At 39.1% G+C, this 21,832-nt stretch overlaps 3 protein-coding genes across 3 annotated transcripts; 1 reads left to right on the top strand and 2 right to left on the bottom strand.

Moving 5' to 3' along the window:
- Nucleotides 1-11,369: 11,369 nt before the first annotated feature.
- On the bottom strand, nt 11,370-13,292 carry LOC109398663 (gastrula zinc finger protein XlCGF26.1-like). Its single transcript, XM_019671048.3, has 3 exons — nt 13,068-13,292; nt 12,868-13,010; nt 11,370-12,787 (listed from the first exon to the last, which is right to left on the bottom strand). The coding sequence occupies exons 1-3, from the start codon at nt 13,194-13,196 to the stop codon at nt 11,476-11,478; spliced, it is 1,584 nt and encodes a 527-aa protein (XP_019526593.3). The 5' UTR covers nt 13,197-13,292; the 3' UTR covers nt 11,370-11,475.
- Nucleotides 13,293-16,375: 3,083 nt separating this feature from the next.
- LOC109398634 (gastrula zinc finger protein XlCGF26.1) lies at nt 16,376-19,116 on the bottom strand. The gene is made up of 3 exons (XM_019671018.3): nt 18,835-19,116; nt 18,637-18,776; nt 16,376-17,982 (listed from the first exon to the last, which is right to left on the bottom strand). Exons 1-3 carry the CDS (start codon nt 18,961-18,963, stop codon nt 16,629-16,631), a joined length of 1,623 nt encoding a protein of 540 aa, XP_019526563.3. The 5' UTR covers nt 18,964-19,116; the 3' UTR covers nt 16,376-16,628.
- Nucleotides 19,117-19,897: 781 nt separating this feature from the next.
- LOC134287796 (zinc finger protein OZF-like) lies at nt 19,898-21,832 on the top strand. Its single transcript, XM_062850716.1, has 3 exons — nt 19,898-20,172; nt 20,235-20,377; nt 20,436-21,832. The coding sequence occupies exons 1-3, from the start codon at nt 20,041-20,043 to the stop codon at nt 21,784-21,786; spliced, it is 1,626 nt and encodes a 541-aa protein (XP_062706700.1). The 5' UTR covers nt 19,898-20,040; the 3' UTR covers nt 21,787-21,832.

Here is a 21,832-nt window from a genome sequence, read left to right as displayed (position 1 = left end):
ACCTTCGAAAAATGCAAATGATATTCACGGTGAATATCATTTGGCATTTTTCAAAGGTAGTCCGTGACATTTACCTTAAATATTCAAAAAATAACGATTTTTCCGTGACTTTCTTGCAGAACTGGTCTAGTCGCACAAGTTTTTCATATACCATATTCTCAGGTTCAGCTTCTTAAATGAGCTGTAAGTAGGCATGGAAATAATCGTTCACGTTTCATTCATTTTGAGCTCTCCCACAAACATTCTCGCGGAACGAAACACAATCCCAGCAATCCTGTACATAGTGTGTTACGCACTCGGGCGAATGAAGGGGAAAAAGCAAATACACGAAAATTATGGCAGCGTTCATCGTTGTTCACGTTCACCCGTTAACTCATTCGGTACGGGACTGCAATCGCAAGGCGAATGTCTTGAAAGGATCACACGTGAATGCATTCCTTCAATCGCGGCGATTCTTTCGTTTCGTTCGTCGTACTGTTGCTGATGCTGATGGTGCTAGTTTTATCTATCCCGTTTGTTGGGGGTATTAAGCAATTGCATGTTTTAACTAATTAGGAAATTAGCTAGTATCGATGGTAAATATGAAAAGGTCTATAGATTTCCATGTAATTTGAAATCAGGCAATTTTACTAGTGCATGTGGATAACATCGCCAAACGTACATTATTTATTTAGGCTTATAGCAAAGATGGGCTAATTTCTGATTTAGGAAAACAATATTATAATATAACCGGAAAAGGGCAATAAACTATCAAGTTTACATACTTGACAAAGGAAAGAAAATACTACCGCTATATTGTACCGTGTTTTAATAGATCAGAGAATCTATGTTTTTAATGTTAACCAAAGATTTCACTATTTCACTAATTTTGACAGTTACAGTTGGCCAAGGAGTACAGGGCAAACGAAAATATTTGTCACTCTCAAAAAACAAATCAAAAAGAAAAAGCCGCAATGTATTTGTCAAAAGTGGTCAAATATTTATCGTTCAGGCAAATCAGGCACAAATCGACGAGTTTGATCCTCATCAATGTCCCGGCGGCGCGGTAGACATGCATGCATTCAAGTACGGTATACCGTATGTAGAAATATTTTCTGATAGAAAGCTAGCACATCTCATCATGATACATGGTACAATAGTAGATATATTTTACCGAATTAACCGTTTCCGCGCCGCACCATCTGCACAATGTCACCGTCAAGGTCAACGCATTTTCCCCCTTTGCCCTCGCACGACCAAGGAAATATAACACGAATAGACATGTTTTACCTTCCCATCTAGCAATAAATTGAGAAAACGCACCAAACCCGCAAAATAATATTGTCATAACCAGGCATGAGAATGAGACTTTTTTCTGTTTACCGTTCAACGATACTGGCAGTAAAATAAAAACAAAACAACGGCAGCACCAACACCATCAGACGCCGCGCCGACGGCAGTCAAGCAGTCGCTTGATGGTTTTCGCTTCCCCACGAAAATATTTATGAGCAGTCATGCTGAGGCGGGTGATTGCGAAAAATGTCAAAAATTTTCAACTGCTTATAACTCACTTGTTTTAATAAATAATTTAAATCTATTTGCACAAATAGCTAGAGCACACTCCTAGCTTTGTGATGCATGTAAAGAAGTTTGTCTAGAAGCGGTTTGAAACGCAGAAAAATGCGAAAATGGGAGAGACAGAAATTTGTGTCGTCGTTGTGCTCGAGTACTGGCGCTCTCGCGCTTGAAAACCGTTTCGAGGAAGAAGGCTGCAGGAAAAAAAATGTTATGACATTTATTTTTCGAACAGTTTGAGTTTGGCTGGGCTTTTGATGTTCGTGTGGAAAAATGTCAAATGTACAGTCGGTAACCGTTTTTCCCAGTACATTTCTCATCCCTGGTCATAACAATCACGCGAATGCAATCTTTCATTCACACTGAATCTAAAATTTGATTCGTGAGTGAACGTTCGCGTAAAGATTCATTGAATCACGGCCCAACCGAAGAACCACGATCGACATGATTCAATTGCTTCGGTGCCATTCTCTTTATGCAATCTTTCTTTCTGCAGTTCGTTTGTATTGAGGCTCGGTGGAGTTCATTGGAACGGTTTGGATCCAACCGTGAGCGAACGATACAAAGCAATCAAAACAAAGAGCGCAGTTGGCAAGATGAATGTGAGTGAATGAATTTTCCCGTGCCTGGCTGTAAGTGATTGAATTTAGATATGACGAAATGAAATTTTCAGCACTGCTTCCCATCGTTTCCCTTTTTAACGGATTATTCAAATATTCCGTAGTTCGCAAATCGCTCGCTCATGGCGCTCGCATCGCTTTTGCTCCTGTTTGACGTTTGCTCACTACCGCCATCTACTCAGTGGGTTTGCGTACTACATCATAATTAGCATTGGGCGATTATGTTTGCGTGACGATGATTTTTATCGCATTTTGTTCCAAGTGATACGTCTGTTTGTCTGTGCTTGCACATTTCGACTTGGGGCACGAGGCCGTTGCGGGATGTGTTGAGCTTTTGGTATGACTTCCGTGTTTCTTGAGAACGGCAGAGCAGTTCTATTTCCTCGTACTCTGTTTCTTTTCATGGTCTGCTGTTTCCGCTTCTGTTTGTATCGTTCCATGTTCCACGTTTTGTCGGGATTGCACTCCTCGTCGTTTATGGCTTTTTTACTGTATAACTCCAGCAGTTTTCTGGGGATCACATCGAGCGTGCTCTCGTTAGGTAACGCAGTTTGACCATCACCAAATTAGCGTCTCCGTTAGCGCCACGATAGGTCCTGACGTCGATGACCCTCCCCTGGATATTCAATCTTGACGCGATGGGAGGGCTTAACCCATTAGCACTTAGGGTAAACAGGTATAATATGCCCCCCCTAAGCAGAAATGGCAATATATCTAAAATTGGCGCCTTATTCCATCTATTGTCCACTGCAAATCGTTTTTTCTAAAGTCATTAAAGTGTTGCATGAGAACTTTACCTCTGGAGGGGCGGCTATGGAAGCTTTGAAACGTTTTCCGAAAACGTTCCAAAATTTACCTTATCAAAACAAACGGGGCAATACGCCCCATCAAAAGACAAACGTCCAGCCCCGTGATAAAACTGTACCATGGGATAATTCTACCACATGCTTATCCTAGGAGGGCCTTTTAACAACTGTTTTACTGCATAAAAGTTGCAAAATAACATAAGCGAACGGAACTAGCTTCGTTTACAATGAAGCCAGCTTGCAAGAGGTAAAATATTACGCCAAAAGCCTCGATTTCAGTCTTTTTGAAATTTTTATTGCTTTTCTGTACAAATCAACTAACGGACCAAGCTGATGGCAATTAATCATTAATATTTAAGATTTCCAATCGATCATGCATGCAAAAAGCGCTTGAATCGCTAGAAAATGAAAGGGGGCGTTTTGCCCCGGTGGGGCGTATTATACACTTTTACCCTAAACGCTAGTTTATTCACCACCGCATGGACTTTGAGCTAGATATATCTGGTTTACGAGTTGAGCGCAAGTGAAAGAATCGGCCGTAAGTGCTAATGGGAACCAAAGGAGTATCTGTTGTGCATTCACCACAAGTTAAAGACAACTTATAATTCAGCTTGCATACACCTAATCTTTGAATTCTTTGAATTATCTCAAATTTAACAGTAACTGTGAAATTTAACGTAACGCAAGAGTGCATAGGGGAGGTCTCTGCGTTACACTCATCATTCATCAATTGAATTCGAAAATACACAGGACAGTGGACGCTAGGATAAGTTGACTTACAGATTAGGTTATGTTAACAATTAACTTCCTTACCTTTAGATAATTAAGGACTGATTAGGTAAACATAAAACTGTTGATTTTTTAAATGAGTTTTGTAGATACTTATAAAGAAAGACGTGTAGTTCGTGCTACGGTGTTCTTTATTATGACATAATACAGTTTTTGAAACGGCAAGGCCTACTACAGTTCGGCCATCTTGATTTTTCACATCGTCCTCGATGTGCACGGCTGATTCAACTTTATTTTCCTTAAAGCTCCAACTCGTCGACAAAGTCTCCGATGTTGTAATGCATCACTTATGCTTAAATCTTCACCTGCTGCCCACAACGCTTCTGTGTCATTCCATTTCGTAACTCCTCTCGCCGGCATCGTCCGAGAGTAATGGCCAGATAAGATCCGCTTCTAGATTCACTGTCGTTTCGCTGGCATTTCACTTTTTCCATAGGTAATTGTAGTTCTTCAAGATATCGTGATGATTTCTTGAAAGGCAACTTCTAATTTTGACGAAATAGTTCCAGAATGTTCACGGTTCCATCCCACTTCTGAAATGTAGATACTTATAAAGAAAGACGTGTAGTTCGTGCTACGGTGTTCTTTATTATGACATAATACAGTTTTTGAAACGGCAAGGCCTACTACAGTTTATATTTGTATTTCTTATTTTAATAGGTTTTGTAGGGATGAATGCATAAAAGTTGACAAAAAATCTTTATCATTTTTATTTTTGACACGAAAATTAGCTGACTGAATTCCCTGGCCAAGATCACAGGTTTTTTTTTTAATTCCTAATCACTTAACCTAAGTTACAGCTCTATTGTCCACTGGGGCACTACGTGAGCAATCTCAATTGGCAGCTGCACTTACATTTTTGTACAGCGGCTAGATTCTATTCTACTTTATCGAACTGGTTGCCTTTCTGCTGCTTTCACTTTTTCTACTTTATACCTAGTAGAATGATGAGCACAAGGATGATGATGATGGATGGCCGTTGTTCCTTTCCAGTCCGATTGGGGGTCCATTATGAGTAGCAGTTCGCCGATGTCCAGGTATCCGGGTCCATTTGAGCCATGGGGCTCAGAAGAGGGTCAGTGTCAGTTGCTCTCGGGGGAAAAGCAACTGACGAAAAATTACAAGTGCCGGGGCTGGGAATCAAACCCATGACCATCCGCATATGAAGCGAACGTGTGACCAACTACGCCACGGGCCCCGGCGTAGATCCCAGGGTTCGACGGTATTAAAGTGAAGGATGTTAATTGTAATTCTTGTAATGAAAATATCACCTTTAACACTTTAATGCGCCTCCAACGGTTCATTGCGAACCGGCTGCTACAAATGGAGTATGGCTGATTTATCAGAAATGCTCGATAAACAGGAGGTACCTACTGGGGCCTAGTAGTTTCTATACCCAGAAAACAGTTCCGGTCGATTGAGTCTGGGAAGGTTTCGAGAGTCGTTGTGAATCATAATGCAAATTTTTGTGTTTTGTGATGAGTCTCGGAATCTTTTTTGAGTCAGCAGACTTTGAACTGTTTCCTCGGCTTCCCACTATTCGGTTATTTTTTACAAATACACTATACAAATACAAATTTATTTCAAATATGATTTTTTTTTATCTAGTTCATTTATTTGGGGCTCAATCGCGTATAACGCTTTACGGAGCCGAGGATCTTTCTTTGTACTTAATAGTATACATTATACAGAGTAATAACTTTTTAATGATATCTGTTAGTAATGGGTGGAAGCCAGGGTACTCGTAATAATTAGTAGTATCTCGCGTATTCAATTTGCTAATACAATACCGTCAATGTACCAGTAGCCGCTCGTGTTCCAATAGCCGCTCACCGTCATGAAACGGAAGTAAATTGGCATAAATATGTGCAATCCTCCCCGTTTAAATGTAATTCGGCACGCAGATTTTGAATATCCGTGATAAACACATGGTATTTTTGCAGGTGAACTTCATTTCTACGATCGTGAGCGGCTATTGGAACACGAGCGGCTACTGGTACACTGAGGGTACTCAACATTTGATGTGCTTTCGTGATTCAATTTTTTCTATAATTTTCAATATAAATTTAAAATAACTAAGAAACTAATAGTGGGAAGTGCAGCATTTAACAGTGCTTGCTTATAGATTCGAAGCTAACGTGTGATCAAGACAAAATCGACAAAAACCGACTACTTCGACTTTGACTGACGTAGATTATTTATGACAAATTAGATATTTTTACATTTTTCGACTGAGTGTATAAAAGGTTTTCTTTAATATGTACTTATTTGGACCGATGCTGATAGTGCTAGGAATGTGGACGAAAGACAACTTTCAAAGATAATAAAGACAATACTAAAATCAATATCAACGAAAATGGACATGACAAACAGATCATAGGCACACCAAAGATTACTGAATTATAGATCACAGCATAAATATGAACAATAACATTCTTTAAACCTCGACATGACAAAAAAAAACAAATACAAAATTGACTATATGACAAAACCGAAACTTTCACACCTTCTACCGTAACCTTCTGAGTCAGTACGCAACAGTGTCTTACTGGACGACATGTTCCGTGCACGACTGGTGAACTGCTGAGGATTACGTTCTCTATCCTATCCAAAGGCCTAGTGAACTGTCGTTGTCCGCGCAAACGCGAGACGCTTGTGCGCACAGTGATGGGAGAGGTTTCTACGTCCGTCGGCGTGCCGCTAGGAACCTTTCCAAAAAAAAAAAAAAAAAGAAAATAAGCTGACTGAATTTTTTGTTTTCATATCTTAGACGGTATGATAACGCTGACCAAAAAACTAAGAATTTAGTTACATGTTTTTTTTTAATCTGTATTAACGAGATTTTTAGCCCTAGGCTAGTTCATCTCGGGACCCACGCTTTACTTTCCTTCCGAAGGAAGAACCCACATTTTTTTGTGAGTTTGTTGGGAGTGGGATTCGATCCCAGGTCCTCGGCGTGATAGTCAAGTGTTCTAACCATCACACCAGGTCCGCTCCACAGTTACATGTTTCTTTAGGACTTAGGACGGTTGACAATGTAAAGGGTAACGGTGGATATAATAATACTTCGGACTGAGATTATCATAGATATGCAGAAGACGACTAGCGAAATTAAAAACACAATTCGACACATAATAGACTATACTTTGACATACAGGGTTTGACTGATTTCTTTACAAAATCGAATGGAAGCTCAAAAAGTGTTATCTAATATTAATATGAGAGTTATTTGGGGGTGATGCTGGTGCTGTTAATGACCAACATCGGTTATTGACACTATTGGTAATCAGCTTGAAATAATTCCCAGAATGTATTATAAAATAACTTAGGATATTATTTGATTATTGTTTGGGGAAGCTGTCAGAAAAATTAGTTGCTCATATCGGCTAAAAACGCTTACTCTGGTAGCTGTCTCCGAATAATTTTCAGAAATATCAAATCTTTAAAAATTAGCTATGACACATTTTTTTGCTCTTCTTTGTAATATTTCTCAGTACTTTTCAAAGTACTATAGACTGTTTCAGAAATTATAAATATGTTTATTAAATTAAATGAACTGTTCTAATGATTTTTATCAACTTCTTTCAGAGTATAGCATATTGTACTATATATTTTTATATTTCTTTTCAATTGTCTTGATATTTTAAAGAACGGTCGAATTCTCCAACAAATAACTTAATTTTTCAAATTTGCATTTGCACAAAGGTGTTTTTAATGATTTCAACATTATTTATCACTAAATACCAAAAGGTATCTAAATGTTTATCACATTAGCTTTCTCAACAAGTAGTGTAAGGAATGCTTTGATCAAAATTTGGGAAAAATCGATAAAGGCATTTCCACAACATTTTATCGGAGATCAAGTTTCTTATTTTTTAGGGTTTTCTACGGACCATAAGAACTACCACACAGTTTCTTAGCTTTGCTGAACGCATTTATTCTAAACAAACTTATTTTTTCAGCTCCTTCGATCCTTCAGATGGCAAAGCTTGGCATACCATAAAATTGAATGCAGTAAGCAATAATTAGGACATTCGTTCGCTTAACGTTTGTTGCTACTGGTGTTGTTGAGAAATTTGAAACAAAAAAAATTGTATTGAGAAGGCCCGTAATGGTGGTTCTTGATCAAATATCCCAGTAAAAATAACTCGTACCAATCGAGAAATATCTTTTATTATCGATACAGCATTTTTTCTGTGTTTGGAAATTAAATATTTTATCTGTAAGATTTTTTTCTTTTCTACTATGCTACATTTTTTTTAGTTTACAGAGCCCAATTTTTTATCTTTTACCAGAAACATCAACAAAATTGGTATTATTTGCTTCGTTAGCATGTTTACTATAGAGCTAGAAGATTTTTTTTTGGATATTGTGATCAAATTGAAATGGCAGTTAATCGTTAGTGTATTTATAATTTCTGAAACAGTCTATATTCATCTCGCTATTCATAGAAGGCGTTAACATAGACAGCCTTCTTTTCTTGCTCAAGTTGACGACATCGTCTAGTCCATCGTGAGTATTGGTCCTAGTAGGGGGAAAGTTAGGAAAGGGTCCAGGCTTTGCTATCAGCTGTCCTGCAGCTCCACCTGGTCACTCTACAAAAAAAAAAGGTCCTGACGTCGATGACCTCCAGCGGTAACGATAAGTGTGGCTGTGTTGGAAAGAGGTACTACGTATGGTCATGTTCTAGGAGCCGGAGAACATTCCTCAGGTCTTTTTTGTTTTCCTTCTAAACCATAGGGAGAAAATCTGCTCAACAGACACCCTAACAGGAAGGTTAGGGTAGTGTGGGGTTAAGGCCGTCTACTACAACACTAGTATACAAGCCAGGACTACTCTCTTCTCGACCCACTTAAACACATTCCCTTGCTTCAGAGAGGGGCTAGTGCACATTGCACCTTCAAGGTTAGCTACGTAGCCTAGCAGCAACGAACATCGATGACTCGCTCTGGAGAGTCCATCACGGTAACATGCTGGCGCTTAGCCAGTTTCCCGAGTGGTCCTCGCCACTCCCTTTGTCCTCGGAAGGCGGGCAGGGTCAACCCTGCATTCCTCAGGTCTGCCTCTTGTCCAACACAAAATCAGCGGTCCTTAAGTAGATCGGCATATATCCGGGCGCTCCCAATGAAGTTTACAGATAGCCAGGTACATGTCCCGAGTTTTCAATAGCAAATCCTTTTTGTTTGCTGATGTCGTTGCAAGTTGTCTCAGTTCGTATTATTCTAGTGCTAAAAGTCGGACGTTGATCAGCAGCCCCTAGCATGGGACGAACAAAGTTCCCACCGGGTTACTCGATCTAGCCTGAGGTTGCTTGCAGCCCAGCCGATGCTACGAGGAAGTAATAACTCCTGTGGGAATAGAGTATGCAGTGAAGAGAGTAATTAATTATTAATACAAACCCTAATGAGGTTTGTATTAAGTACTACCGATCCTTTACTGTATTATACTTATTACCCCAGACAGACATGTGATACGAGTGTGATTCCTGTACAACGGTATGCAGTGTCAAGAAAATTCTGACAAGACTGGCTTGAACTGAAAGAATTTTCAGTATGGCACTCATTTCAAGCGCAATTGTACAGTGATTCTTGTATCACATGTGTGTCATAAGTATATTTTTTTTGTCATAAGTATATGACACACATGTGATACAAGAATCACTGTACAATTGCGTTTGAAATGAGTGCCACACTGATCATTCTGTCTATTCAAGACACTGCGTACCGTTGTACGAGAATCGCACTCGTATCACATGTCTGTCTGGGGTATTAGATGCAGAGGTACTCTCAGTCTTGAAGTAGCGACAATCACCAGACTCATTCCTTTCCCTACCTAACGAACTGTGGACTTGGTAAGTGCGGTCATTAATTAAAATTTCTGTGTTACTAAAATTGATCTTTAAAATTTTGATTTAGAAAATAACACATTTTTTTATTTGTTTTATTTCAGGTAGAATGCTCGATAAACAGGTAAGTGCAATACTGACGTTTTTTTTCCCTGGGCTTGGATTATATCTTCCAGGAAGCTTTGATTTCAGGCATGTGGTCGATGTGCTTTGCAGTAATGATTGGAATAGCTGAATGTATAATCAATGGCAAACAATTCTGTAAAAATCAGATCTTCAAGTCATCGTCATCTGATATAGTTATACTGATCATGATGCTGCATAGTATATCGAACATTTGTAGAAGTCATTTATGTGCCGGGAAAATATAATTCCAAGTTGGTGAGAATATTACATACTGAGGGAGGGTAATAGGCCCAGGCAGACCCCTGAATGGGCAATGTGGGTTAGTGTATGGGAATGCCATTGAAGGTTTGCAATATTCTCCGAGGCTTTCGAAATCCAACAGGGCGCGTCCCCGGGTTGCGGATAGGGGGAAAAGGGAGATTTTTCGCATTTGTACTGTACTCAGCCAATGTGACATTATCTCCTATGGTGTTGTAGTGCGAATGAATGATCTCATTCTATGGGAATTCGAACCTTGTAATGTATTGTTTATTAGCTTCAATTTTCTAAGCTTGACAAGGTTTTGAAGACAAACATGAGATGAGAGAATTGCCTAATAGGAAAGTCACATCAGCAAAGCTTTTACATATGCAAATGCTATCCATGGGGTCATGTCTAGCATTTAATATGTATGGCAATGACTGGTTCTTACCTAGCAGGGGTACTACAACACCACGCGGACAATTCGATTAAGGGCTTAAATAGGGATAATATATTTTCCAGAACTTAAGGACCATTTTTCCGGGTGACTGGTGAGTCGGTGAAGTTGGAAGTTTCCGTTTGTTATAATTGACAAAATAAACAATCGGGCGTTTTTTTCTTTCTATGACTTGCTTGGCATTTTGAGGATTATTATTTTTTTGGTTTTGGAAGGTATGCGATTCACTATTGAGCCTTAAAATTATTTTGCATCTGAATAGCATTGATATTGTCAAGTCTGTACCAACACCCTAATCCCTCACCAAAATACCCTTTTCCTATCCCATGGCGTTTATGTGGTCAGCAAAGACTATTCAGCCATTACCCCTCCTTATAATCGGCTTTGGACTGACTTGCGCTCTCATTGCCCCACCAAATGCTGCAAAATGAAAATGAAAAGTGCAATACTGACGTTTTTTGAAAAACTAGTTAGCAAGTTGCGTCTCTAACAGTTCAGAGACAGTTGAAGTAGAAAAAGTTGGGTCATTTTTTTTTTCTTGTTCGGGTGAGCAACTGCGATTGTGGCAATGTCCGTATCGTTCGTAATTAGTGTTTGAATGCTGCCTTTATCGGCCTTGCTAAAATAAATATATACGATTACTTTTGATTAACTAACGTTTTGACCGGCTTTATTTATTGAAAATTATTCAATACAAGCTGATTGATAACACCAGATTCCTCTTTGTCAATGATGTGGATAATTGATTACTTATAAATAATAGTCAGTGAATTTCTTACTTTGCGCTAGTTCTGAGGAACTGTTAAGGTAAAATCTGGTTTCTGGTTGACATTTCTAAATATATTTTTTTACTATCAATTGGAAGTCATCTTGTACGACTTTGCACAGCAAAATCTTAACTAAACACCTACACACATACTAAGTCGAGAGTGTTATAAGCAGTTTTCATTTATCATCAGCTGATACCACTTGATATGAAGATATTTTATTTACCCGAATTCCTAAATAATTCCTCTTTGTCGATCATAGTTCTCCACTTCATTTACTGGTACCCTGCTCCTGATTTCCATGACTAGCCATATGCTTCCGCAGATAATCCTGCCTGGGATATCCCCGGCCGCAGATTGTACAAACGTACGGCTTGATGCCACTGTGGGCCATAATGTGGCGCTTCAGGTCCGTAGAGAACGCATAAGCTGCACCGCACTGGTTGCATTTGTGTGGTTTTTCTCCGGTGTGCATTTTCATGTGCGATTGTAAGCATGTTTTCCACGCAAAAGTTGCTGGGCATAGCGTGCACTGTATCGGCCTGTGTTGAGGATTGTGCGTTATGGAATGGCGTTTCAGGAGCGTTCGTGCTTTGAATCCCTTTCCGCACACTTCGCATCTAAAGCGATCCTCGCCTGGTGAGTGAGTTTTAACGTGTCTCCGATACGAAAGCTTCATCGCAAATGATTTGGAGCAAACCGGGCAGGTGAAGGCTTGTTCCTCTTGATGAGTCCGCTCGTGGTCTGTTAAATAACATTTTTCTTTGAATGTGCGACCACAGGTAGCACACTGGAACTGCTTGAGCCGGTAAGGCTTTGCTTGGTGTTCTCGTAGTACGATAAGGTTCTTGTATTGTCGATGACATAAATCGCATGGAAAAGGCCTTTTAGGATTTTCAGAAGATATACTGCTTGCCGGATGGGCTTTATCAGCATGTTTTCGTAAAAGATCATCATCGTCAAATTGTTTGAAACAGGCACAGCATCGAGGAAGTTTGCCTTGCGGTCGAACATATGGTTGAACTATATTTCTGTGACTATCTTTGTGGTGCATAAGAGTTCGTTCGAGCTTGAAACTTAATTGGCATTCATCGCACTGGAACTTATTCTCAACAAAGATGGACAACTTATGCCGTCGCAAAGCTTTTTTGGTGGTCAACCTTTTGAAACAAATATCACATTCGAATGGCTTGGAGGAGATTTTTTTAGACTCTGTGCACCTCTGGGAGAAGTGAACTTCTTCTGAATGTTTACGTATTGCTTCCATAGATGTCAACTTTATTTTACATCGACAGCATCGCTGTGGTGTTTTGATTTTCTCGTCTTTTAAAGGCTTTTCGTCATCTTGGCTATTATTGTCTTCAGATTCATCATTTGAACTATCATCCTCTATATTATCATCATCACTGCCGATATCGCTTTTGTCGTTTTCGGTGTGCACTGTTTCTTGTGTTTTGCTTGTTTTGTCTGGGTTTAAATCCTGAAGTGGCTCAGCATATATAACCTTATCGTCGTCCACGTCCAGTTCAATCTTAATGTCGTCCTCTGTTACTAATGGCACCAAATCGTTTGCAGTTGGCAATCTGTAACACAATTCATCCAGTTATTCCATCCTCTATTAAAACATTATTATTTTAGTACACGTGATATAGTTCTATCTTACCTTTCGTTGACTTTAGCTTCCAGCATTAATGCGCGAAACTTGACGTCGGATTGATGACATCGGATCACCATGTGATATGCAACTATCAAATCTTGCTTACATTTTGTACAACATTGGTATGGCAATCCGTCGTTTTTATCCATCTGTAAAATTTGATTTGTTTCAAAGAAGTTATTCTCCAAACAAACTCCAATACTGACCTCAAGATTGACGCAATATTTCAACATATCAGCCAACGAATGTCCATCAACGATATCAGTAAGCGATGCGATTGTTAGAGATGCATCGAAGCATATTCGACAAGAATTGGGGTTAAAGTTCGAGGACATCTCGAATATTAGAATACAAAACAAAAATTGTGCTAACAATTCTGTTCAATGTTCACGCACGGGCACTGTTTTGTTTACATTATTTTGTTGAGAAAAATCATAGGAGCAAGATCTCGCTGTGAATATGATTGCATCTCACACTTTCTTGAAGCATAAACAGTGAGTCGAAGAAGTTTCACTTATTCCAATTCATGAGTTTGAGGGTACGTGATATCTCTCTCATGTCGTATTTGTTGCTTAAAAAAGACAATAACGAGTTTAGTTGAAAAGATGACGGAAAGTTATCTGGGATAGCACTTTGTTAGCGGCATTTAAATTAATAATCACGAAGCGGCAAAAGTCCGACTAGTAGTGAGTACGTCAATTTCAAAGTACATGCTAGTTAGTAAGCGGTACCGAATAAGACCAGGCTCCTGACACGGCCTATATCAATGCATTGGAATCAGGCCACTGGCATCAATGAAATTTATCGTAACCAACATCTAACTGCCTTATACTCATATTCGTGCAAATTGAAACGAGTGTGTAATCAACAAACGCAGCTTTTGTTTGATGTTGTGAGCCACACACGAAATCACATTCACAATGCGTGTTTGTTGGGTTGCTTTATTCAACTAATCGCATGCTCCTCTTACCGTACATTAATATTCAAGCGAGTTTGAAGTGTTTTGTGATCATAGGCGGTGGAAAAAATGATTCCAAAAACTGATCAACAAACCAAAATAAACGTTAAACAAAAAATTGTTGATGTTTTCGCATTTGACAGTGGGCGCTATTTATTAGCGCCCAGGACATCCTGTCTACCATGATTCCAATGCATTGATATAGGCCGTGTCAGGAGCCTGATTGGAATCATGGTAGACAGGATGTCCTGGGCGCTAATAAATAGCGCCCACTGTCAAATGCGAAAACATCAACAATTTTTTGTTTAACGTTTATTTTGGTTTGTTGATCAGTTTTTGGAATCATTTTTTCCACCGCCTATGATCACAAAACACTTCAAACTCGCTTGAATATTAATGTACGGTAAGAGGAGCATGCGATTAGTTGAATAAAGCAACCCAACAAACACGCATTGTGAATGTGATTTCGTGTGTGGCTCACAACATCAAACAAAAGCTGCGTTTGTTGATTACACACTCGTTTCAATTTGCACGAATATGAGTATAAGGCAGTTAGATGTTGGTTACGATAAATTTCATTGATGCCAGTGGCCTGAATAAGACAGGACTCACTCAGGCAAATAAATCTAAGATTATCATAAGGTTTAAGTTATGAAATGGTCTTTTAAACAATTCATAACGGCTAGAATGAATTTCATAAGGTCGGTTTATGACGCAGAATCGACTCACAATTTGGCTTTTATACACATTTAGCACCACGATATTCTCAAGCGTCGATAGCCGCGTGGGTTGGGCAAGAGCTCAGTGATCTCGACGTTCATGGATCGATTCCAGTCTGCATCATTTTACGATTTTTCTTTTCATAGGTTTATCTTATGTAATTAGGTCATAATAAGCATGTCCAATTTTCATAAGGTACCGTAATCCGGGGTCAAATTGATCACTTTAAAACAACTTTTGCGGATAACATCAGTGCCTGTTCAAATATTGCCAAAAGAATTTCTGTAAAACCAGTACCCAGTGGATCTCCATGGAACCATGTGACAGAATTTTGTTCAACAAATTTAAACTTTAAGTTAAATAACTCCAAATATCAAAATATTGGAAATGCTACTTTGGGGCGAAATTGATAAGTATACAATTAAGCATCGGTTGGAAAGGAAAATTTCCTTCACCGCTTAATTTTGCTCTTCTAAAACCGAATAACGCGTCTAAAATCTTACAACTAGTGAATTTAATACTTTAAATGCAAAATTAAATTTTGAAATTTTCCCTTAAACGCCTGGAGGTAGGCAATTTCATTTGAAACAATTGATTTCTATCACAATAAATGAATATTTCTTCATAAAATGAACTTTTTATAACTATTTCATGTTTTTATTAGCTGCATAACACCCCAACCAAGGCTTTACAAAAATGTCAAAACAGAGAATTCATGGGAAGTCCTATTAGTAATTGATTGTTTAGTAGCAATGATTTCAGCTAAATGAGAAATACATTGCAAATTCTTTGAAAAAATAAGGCAAAACTAACTTTTTTCTAAAAAATTAAAAGTCTACACTCATCTCTAGACACCTACGAATCAGATGACGTAAAAAGTTTAAGATCATTGCGACACTTAAGAGTTCCTAGTATGGAATTACAATGTAGTACCCGAGTGATCAATTTCACCCCGCTGATCAATTTGACCCCGGTTTACGGTATTCTTATGGCATCCATACTTTATAGTTATGGCTAAATTTCATAAGGTATTCTAATGAATTTCGGTAGTTCACTTCGCTGAGTGAGCTCGTCAAGAAAGTAATGTTAAGATAGACGATAGACAAATACCTTCGAGGTATTGGAGGGATTTGTCTATCTTAGATCCTTACTGACAGTTGACAACCATTTGAGTCGTTAAATACAAAGGCATATCATCAAAGGGACTCCAAAAGAAACTACGATCGGAAAAGATTATCTGTGCATCAAGTAGGTATTGGGATATATAGTTAAGTATTGGGATTCCAGCATTTCACAATGAAGAGACAGCTAATCCCAAGCATCATTTGTTGGTTCTTTGTGTAAATGCAGTTGTCCTTGCAATAACAGAGGAGCAACCGCGGGCGGTCAATCATGCTCATGCTCATGCTCAATAGCTCAAGAATGACATATAAATATCAAAACCTACTATCATTGTAAAACTTGTAATGGGCGAGTTATTATTGAACAGTATAACAACATAATAATAAAAAATATTACTATTGTACTATCAGCGATAACATCAAATCAATAACATAATTTACCATCATATTAAAATATGTTACTATTTTGGCGTTCTTTTTGCTATGATTTTGTTATTACAATGGCAAAATAAGTTTTTCTTTAGTTGTTATGCCATAGAAATTTTGTTATTATTTTTATTATTTTTATTATTATTTCAAACAAAGTAATAGCAAATTTTGCCATTCAAACATTCTATTAAAATTTTCCCTTCATTTGCCATTGGAATGGTCTTAGCTCGTAATAAGACTTGCTGACAGAAAATCGTATTTGCAACTTATTGCGTGAATTTAACGTCACCTTTATGGCCGATTTCATTGGAAGCAAAAGGGTCAGAATCTGATAAAAAAAAACGCTTTGTTTGCTTTTGTTTTGTTCTCAATTCAAGTTTATTACAAAGTGTATATTCCATTTTATAAGAAGTACCATTTAATTAAATATACAAATAATAGATATAACAGACATCTTTTTGCAACTTTGTGACTTCAAATTTCCAGTACGTATAGGTTGTGTGATAAGCTGATCATAATACACCATCGAAATGCGTCGATCAAACTAAACTATTTCCCTCAAGTCGCCGCTGATCGTGATTCGCCATGTGCTTCCGGAGGTAATCCTTCCTGGGATATCCGCGACCGCAGATGGTGCACACGTGCGGCTTGATGCCATTGTGAGCCATAATATGTCGCTTCAGATCGGTAGCGAACGTGTACGCGGCACCGCACTGATCGCACTTGTGAGATTTTTCGCCAGTATGCAGTTTCATGTGCGCCTGCAGGCATATCTTCCGAGCGAAGTTTGCCGGACAGAGCGTACACTGTATCGGCCGATGTTGAGGATTGTGCGTAATGAGGTGACACTTAAGATTAGCTTTTGCCTTAAATCCCTTGCCGCAAATTTCGCACTTGAACCGATCCTCGGCTAAAGAATGGGCCTTTACGTGTTTCCGATACGAATCTCTCATGGCGAAAGATTTCGAGCATACCGGGCAAATAAAGGATTTCTCCTCTCGATGGGATCGTTCATGATCTGCCAAGGCGCATTTTTCTTTGAATGTACGCCCGCAAGTAGCACATTGGTATTGTGTGGTTCGGTATGGTTTCATCTGATGGTCCTTCAAGATACGCAAGTTCTTGTATCGTCGGTGGCATACGTCACATGGGAATGGCTTGTTCGGATCATCCGCAGATTCCAAATCCGGCGGATGGGACTCGTCTGCATGTTTCTTCAGAAGCTCATCTGTGTCAAACTGTTCGTAGCAAGCGCAGCATCGAGGAAGTTGATCCCTGCGTCCACTGTACGGTTGAATCACATTTTTGTGGATATCTTTGTGTCGTAATAGAGTTCGTTCCAGTCGGAAGGTCTGACCACATTCATCGCATTGGAACCGACCTTTCACGAAAAGCAGTAACTTGTGCTTGCGCAAAGCCTTCCTATTGCTGTACCGTTTAAAGCACAGATCGCATTCAAAAGGTTTAGCTTTTATTTTGTCTAGATCTGTGCACCGTTTGATCAGGTGAACCGTTTGTGAATGTTCGACGATTGCCTCCATTGTAGTTAACCTCGCCCTGCAACGACAACATCGTTCCGGATTTTTACTCTTTTTCTTGGGTGAATCTTCCTTATCATCCTCATTTTCATCGAAGGCTACTTCATCGTTTGAAACGTCATCTTCGTCCCCCTCCTCGTCTTCCTCTTGATCCTCATCATCGCTAGAATCTTTTTTAGCATCTGCTGCTTTATTATCCGTACCATCATTTTTTTCCTTTTTCACATCGGATTTGGAATCCAGGTCCATATCCTGAAACAAAGGTTCAGCATAAATTTGCTCTTCATCAACATCAAGTTCGATCTTAATGTCGTCCTCTGTTAACGGTGGCATCAAATCATTGTCAACCGGCGATCTGGAAGTAACAGACAATAGTTTGTAAATATAATGTCTTGATAGAATAGGGTTGAGTGGCCACCCAAACTAAAATTTTAGGAAAAGCTCGGGAGTTCAAGACTTTTTAACTTATTAGCTGAATACTCTGGTATAAAAAACTAATAGATTTTGTGGAGATAATTCTGACAATTCTTTTAAGAAGTCAGGTACCCTATCAGAAGCAGCTATTTGAGTAGTTATGCACTTATTTGGTAGTAATAAAAAATGAAACACCAAACACCAAACCTAATTCCAAAATATTGTATACCAAATAAGAAGCGTATAACAAATCTAGTTATTGAAATTATAAACGCATACTTCGAGTGTTTTTGATTTTGTATTACTTTGATTTTGTTACTTTTTTCTGTGGTTCTGCGATAAAATTTTTTGTTATTATTCTTCTTATTACTACCAAATTTTCAACGGCTTTAGGTATCAATAACATAATTTGGAATAATTGTGCTATATTCTTCTGATCAGGCAATGAAGCATGTAACGGTGGAACTAACAAAAAATGTTAAATATAATTATCAATTGTGATGATAGCCTGAATATTTAGCTACTAAGGCCAAAATAGACAATTCCCTTTAATTTCGAAAGGCAAATGAAACCACAACAATGTCAATCATCATACCTTCGCTTGAATTTCACTTCCAGCATTTCCCGAAACTTGCTGTCGGATTGATGGCATCGAGTCACTAGCTGATATGCCACTACCAGATCCTGTTTGCACCTTATGCAGCATTGATAGGGCAATCCATCGTTTTGGTCAATCTGCAATTTAAACAAAAAAAAAATGAGTATGCTTCAATGACAATAATGGTTTACATACCTCCAGATTAACACAATATCGTAACATATCGGCCAGCGAATTTCCTTCCACGATATCGGCAAGAGATTGAACGGAATCGGCTGTGTCGAAACATATTCGACAGGCAGTAGAATTGATAATCGGAAACATGATGTCTGTAGTCGGAACAAATGTAATTTACTAAAAAAATACTGAATTTATGTTGAAAACAAATGTTTGGTCTGATGACAAAACAGATTATAAGCTATGTTTTCCATTTTGACAAACCGTTGTGAGAGGGTGAGATCCGTGGGGGTTTGCTTGTGCTCATCTCACTGTATGAGCTTAAATGAGGTGTGGCAATGAAGCGGACGATCTTTATCCATGCAATCTTTCGTTGTAATAACAATATTTTTTTTTTCTATTTGCTGAACCTCACAGCAATTTTGGTTCATGCTTTGATACAGTGTGTTTTTCTATCGACAATCGATCAACCCTTTTCAAACACTCAGATTATGAATTGAGTTTATTTATAGATCGAATCATAAGCCACAGAATTAACGGAATGTAAAGGGGATAAACCAAAATGTTTCATATAATGTATTCTTACAAAACAGTTGATGAAACCGTTTCTTTTTACACACCATATTCTAAGTCTAAAATCTAATAGTAAAATAGAAAATAATTTCTTATTTTTGCCTATTATTGGTTTTGCATCTTTTATTATAGAAGGTTTAAATTGCTTGGAACAAAAATAGGGTCTGGGAACATTTGGGCAGGAACACCTATTTTGGGCACTTGCTGCTATAACTCAGTCAATTTTGAACCGATTGACTTGATTTTTGAAACACGCTCAATGAGACGCAGTATCAAGCTATGTTCAAAAATTCAAGTCAATCGGTCTGACATTGACTGAGTTATAGCAGCAAGTGCCCAAAATAGGTGCTCCCGCCCAAATGGTCCCAGACCCTACTATTAAAAGACGAACAAAAATCAAAGAACAGGAACACCACAAACTAAGCTAGAACTCTGTGACGTCATTCTTACGGATAACAGCGGATAACGAATTTTCTTAAAGTTCACCAATACTATGATCCAGCAAGAGGCCTACCTGTGTCTCTAAAATATGTCCAGTTTGTTTTGCTGGTTTCGCTACCCAAATAAACTCTGTCGCTGTATAGAAATAATAACAACTCATCATCAACACAAATCGTTGCGGAGCTAGAAATCGGACGCTGGAATGAAGTTATGGCTTTGTTGGAAATTAGCAAACAACCCTGTCGTATTTGCTTCGATACATCGGACAACACGGTTCCGTTAAGTTGGACCGAAAACGGGACGACCTTGGCGGAGATGTTGTGCAAGTGTGTCATATTGGAAGTAAGTTAGGACATGTAGCTTAAGCTTCTTGCTACATAATAATAATGGGCATTTTTTTTAAGTTTCACGAACACGACGGACTTCCGTTTCAATGCTGTGTGAGGTGCAAAGATGACTTGATAGTGGCCTATCAATTGCTGGAGCGATGTAGGCAGTCCGACACGAAATTCCGGCTCCAGCTAGAGGAGAACAAATCAGTAGTGAGGTGTGACATCCGCTGTGGCAATTAATCAATCTGGATGGCTAATTTTATATTATTTTAGGGAAGCTGGTTATACATATCCAGTAAGTGAAGAACTTGTCAATGCGAAGATTGAAAGTACTATCGATTTTGATTATAATGATCCATTCAAAAAGGAAGAAGATGATAGTACTTCGGAGGAAGATGATGACAAGGAAGATGCTGATTTTGTGCCAGATGAAGAAGATGATGGCCAAGATGATGCTGATAACAAGGAAAAGAGTGATGATCACAAGGACGATGTAGCAGACAAATCTATAATGCCAGATATGCAAACCGATACCGATCGCAATGACATATCGGAACACAAACGCAGGAAGTACGTTAGACGGAAAGTAGCATCAATTCCTAAAAGGTGCTGCAAATGTAAGATTCGTTTTGAAAGCTTAGAAGAGGCAGAGCAACATTCGACAATGCATTTAGATTCCCGGCAAACTGATCCACAGAAAATTGCTGCTCGTCCGTATGAATGTAACGCCTGCTACAAGCGATACACCAAAAAGCGAGCATTGCTATTCCACCAGCGAGAAATGTATGAAGATAAACCTTTCGAATGCGATGAGTGCGAACAGGACTTCCACTCCGAGGATCAATATATTAGCCACAAAAAACTACATATCAAGGAAGCCGATGATCGAAAGAAACAGTTACCGAAATGCTGCGCATGCTATCAACAGTTCGATTCAGAAGAAAGCCTAAAATCGCACTGCAAGGAAGTGCATCTGCCTGAAAGCCAACCCACCGATGATTCCAACGCCAATGATTATCCTTGTCCCACTTGCTACCGTCGCTACAAAACTCGGCGATCGCTGTTGAACCATAAGTTGAAACCTTACCGTACCAAACAATACCAGTGCTCGCAGTGTGGGAGAATTTTCAGAGACAAATGCGCTCTCTCGGACCATGAGCGGTGCCATCAGGGAGAACGTCCCTTCGTGTGTCCCATATGCTCGAAATCGTTCGCAATCAAGGATTCCTTCCGGAAGCACGTCAAATCGCACGCCATCGAAGATGATCACTTCAAGTGTGAAACCTGTGGCAAGGGTTTCAAAACGAAGGGTAATCTGAAAGACCATTACATTACGCACGTGACGGACTACCGTCCGTTGGGATGCACTCTGTGTTCGGCCACTTTTGCGCGGAAGTCCTGTCTGAAGTCCCACATGCGGATGCACACCGGCGAGAAACCTTTCAAGTGTCACCTGTGCGATGCAAGTTATGCGTTTTCGAGCGATTTGAAGCGGCACATAATGGCGCACACCGGAATCAAACCGTACATTTGTAACGTGTGCGGAAGGGGATATCCGAGGCAGGATTACCTACGGAAGCATTTAGCGGCACACAATTATAATAATAGTGCATCCAACAGTTAGTCTAGGATTCAATTAAATTTTACAATAAAATTATTGTATAGTCGCA

Source organism: Aedes albopictus, chromosome 2, assembly GCF_035046485.1.
Source record: "Aedes albopictus strain Foshan chromosome 2, AalbF5, whole genome shotgun sequence".
NCBI lineage: Eukaryota > Metazoa > Arthropoda > Insecta > Diptera > Culicidae > Aedes > Aedes albopictus.
This window is presented reverse-complemented; position numbering and strand designations above follow the sequence as displayed.

What these genes read in the sequence shown, in the direction of transcription:
- LOC134287796 (XM_062850716.1), top strand. Translation starts at nt 20,041, where the DNA reads ATGGCTTTGTTGGAAATTAGCAAACAACCCTGTCGTATTTGCTTCGAT. An exon ending in GCAAGTGTGTCATATTGGAA is followed by an intron (nt 20,173 to 20,234) that starts GTAAGTTAGGAC and finishes ATTTTTTTTAAG; the next exon opens with TTTCACGAACACGACGGACT. An exon ending in GAGAACAAATCAGTAGTGAG is followed by an intron (nt 20,378 to 20,435) that starts GTGTGACATCCG and finishes ATATTATTTTAG; the next exon opens with GGAAGCTGGTTATACATATC.
- LOC109398634 (XM_019671018.3), bottom strand. Translation starts at nt 18,963, where the DNA reads ATGTTTCCGATTATCAATTCTACTGCCTGTCGAATATGTTTCGACACA. An exon ending in GATATTGTGTTAATCTGGAG is followed by an intron (nt 18,777 to 18,834) that starts GTATGTAAACCA and finishes TTTAAATTGCAG; the next exon opens with ATTGACCAAAACGATGGATT. An exon ending in GAAGTGAAATTCAAGCGAAG is followed by an intron (nt 17,983 to 18,636) that starts GTATGATGATTG and finishes TGTTACTTCCAG; the next exon opens with ATCGCCGGTTGACAATGATT.
- LOC109398663 (XM_019671048.3), bottom strand. Translation starts at nt 13,196, where the DNA reads ATGTCCTCGAACTTTAACCCCAATTCTTGTCGAATATGCTTCGATGCA. An exon ending in AATATTGCGTCAATCTTGAG is followed by an intron (nt 13,011 to 13,067) that starts GTCAGTATTGGA and finishes CAAATTTTACAG; the next exon opens with ATGGATAAAAACGACGGATT. An exon ending in GAAGCTAAAGTCAACGAAAG is followed by an intron (nt 12,788 to 12,867) that starts GTAAGATAGAAC and finishes ATTGTGTTACAG; the next exon opens with ATTGCCAACTGCAAACGATT.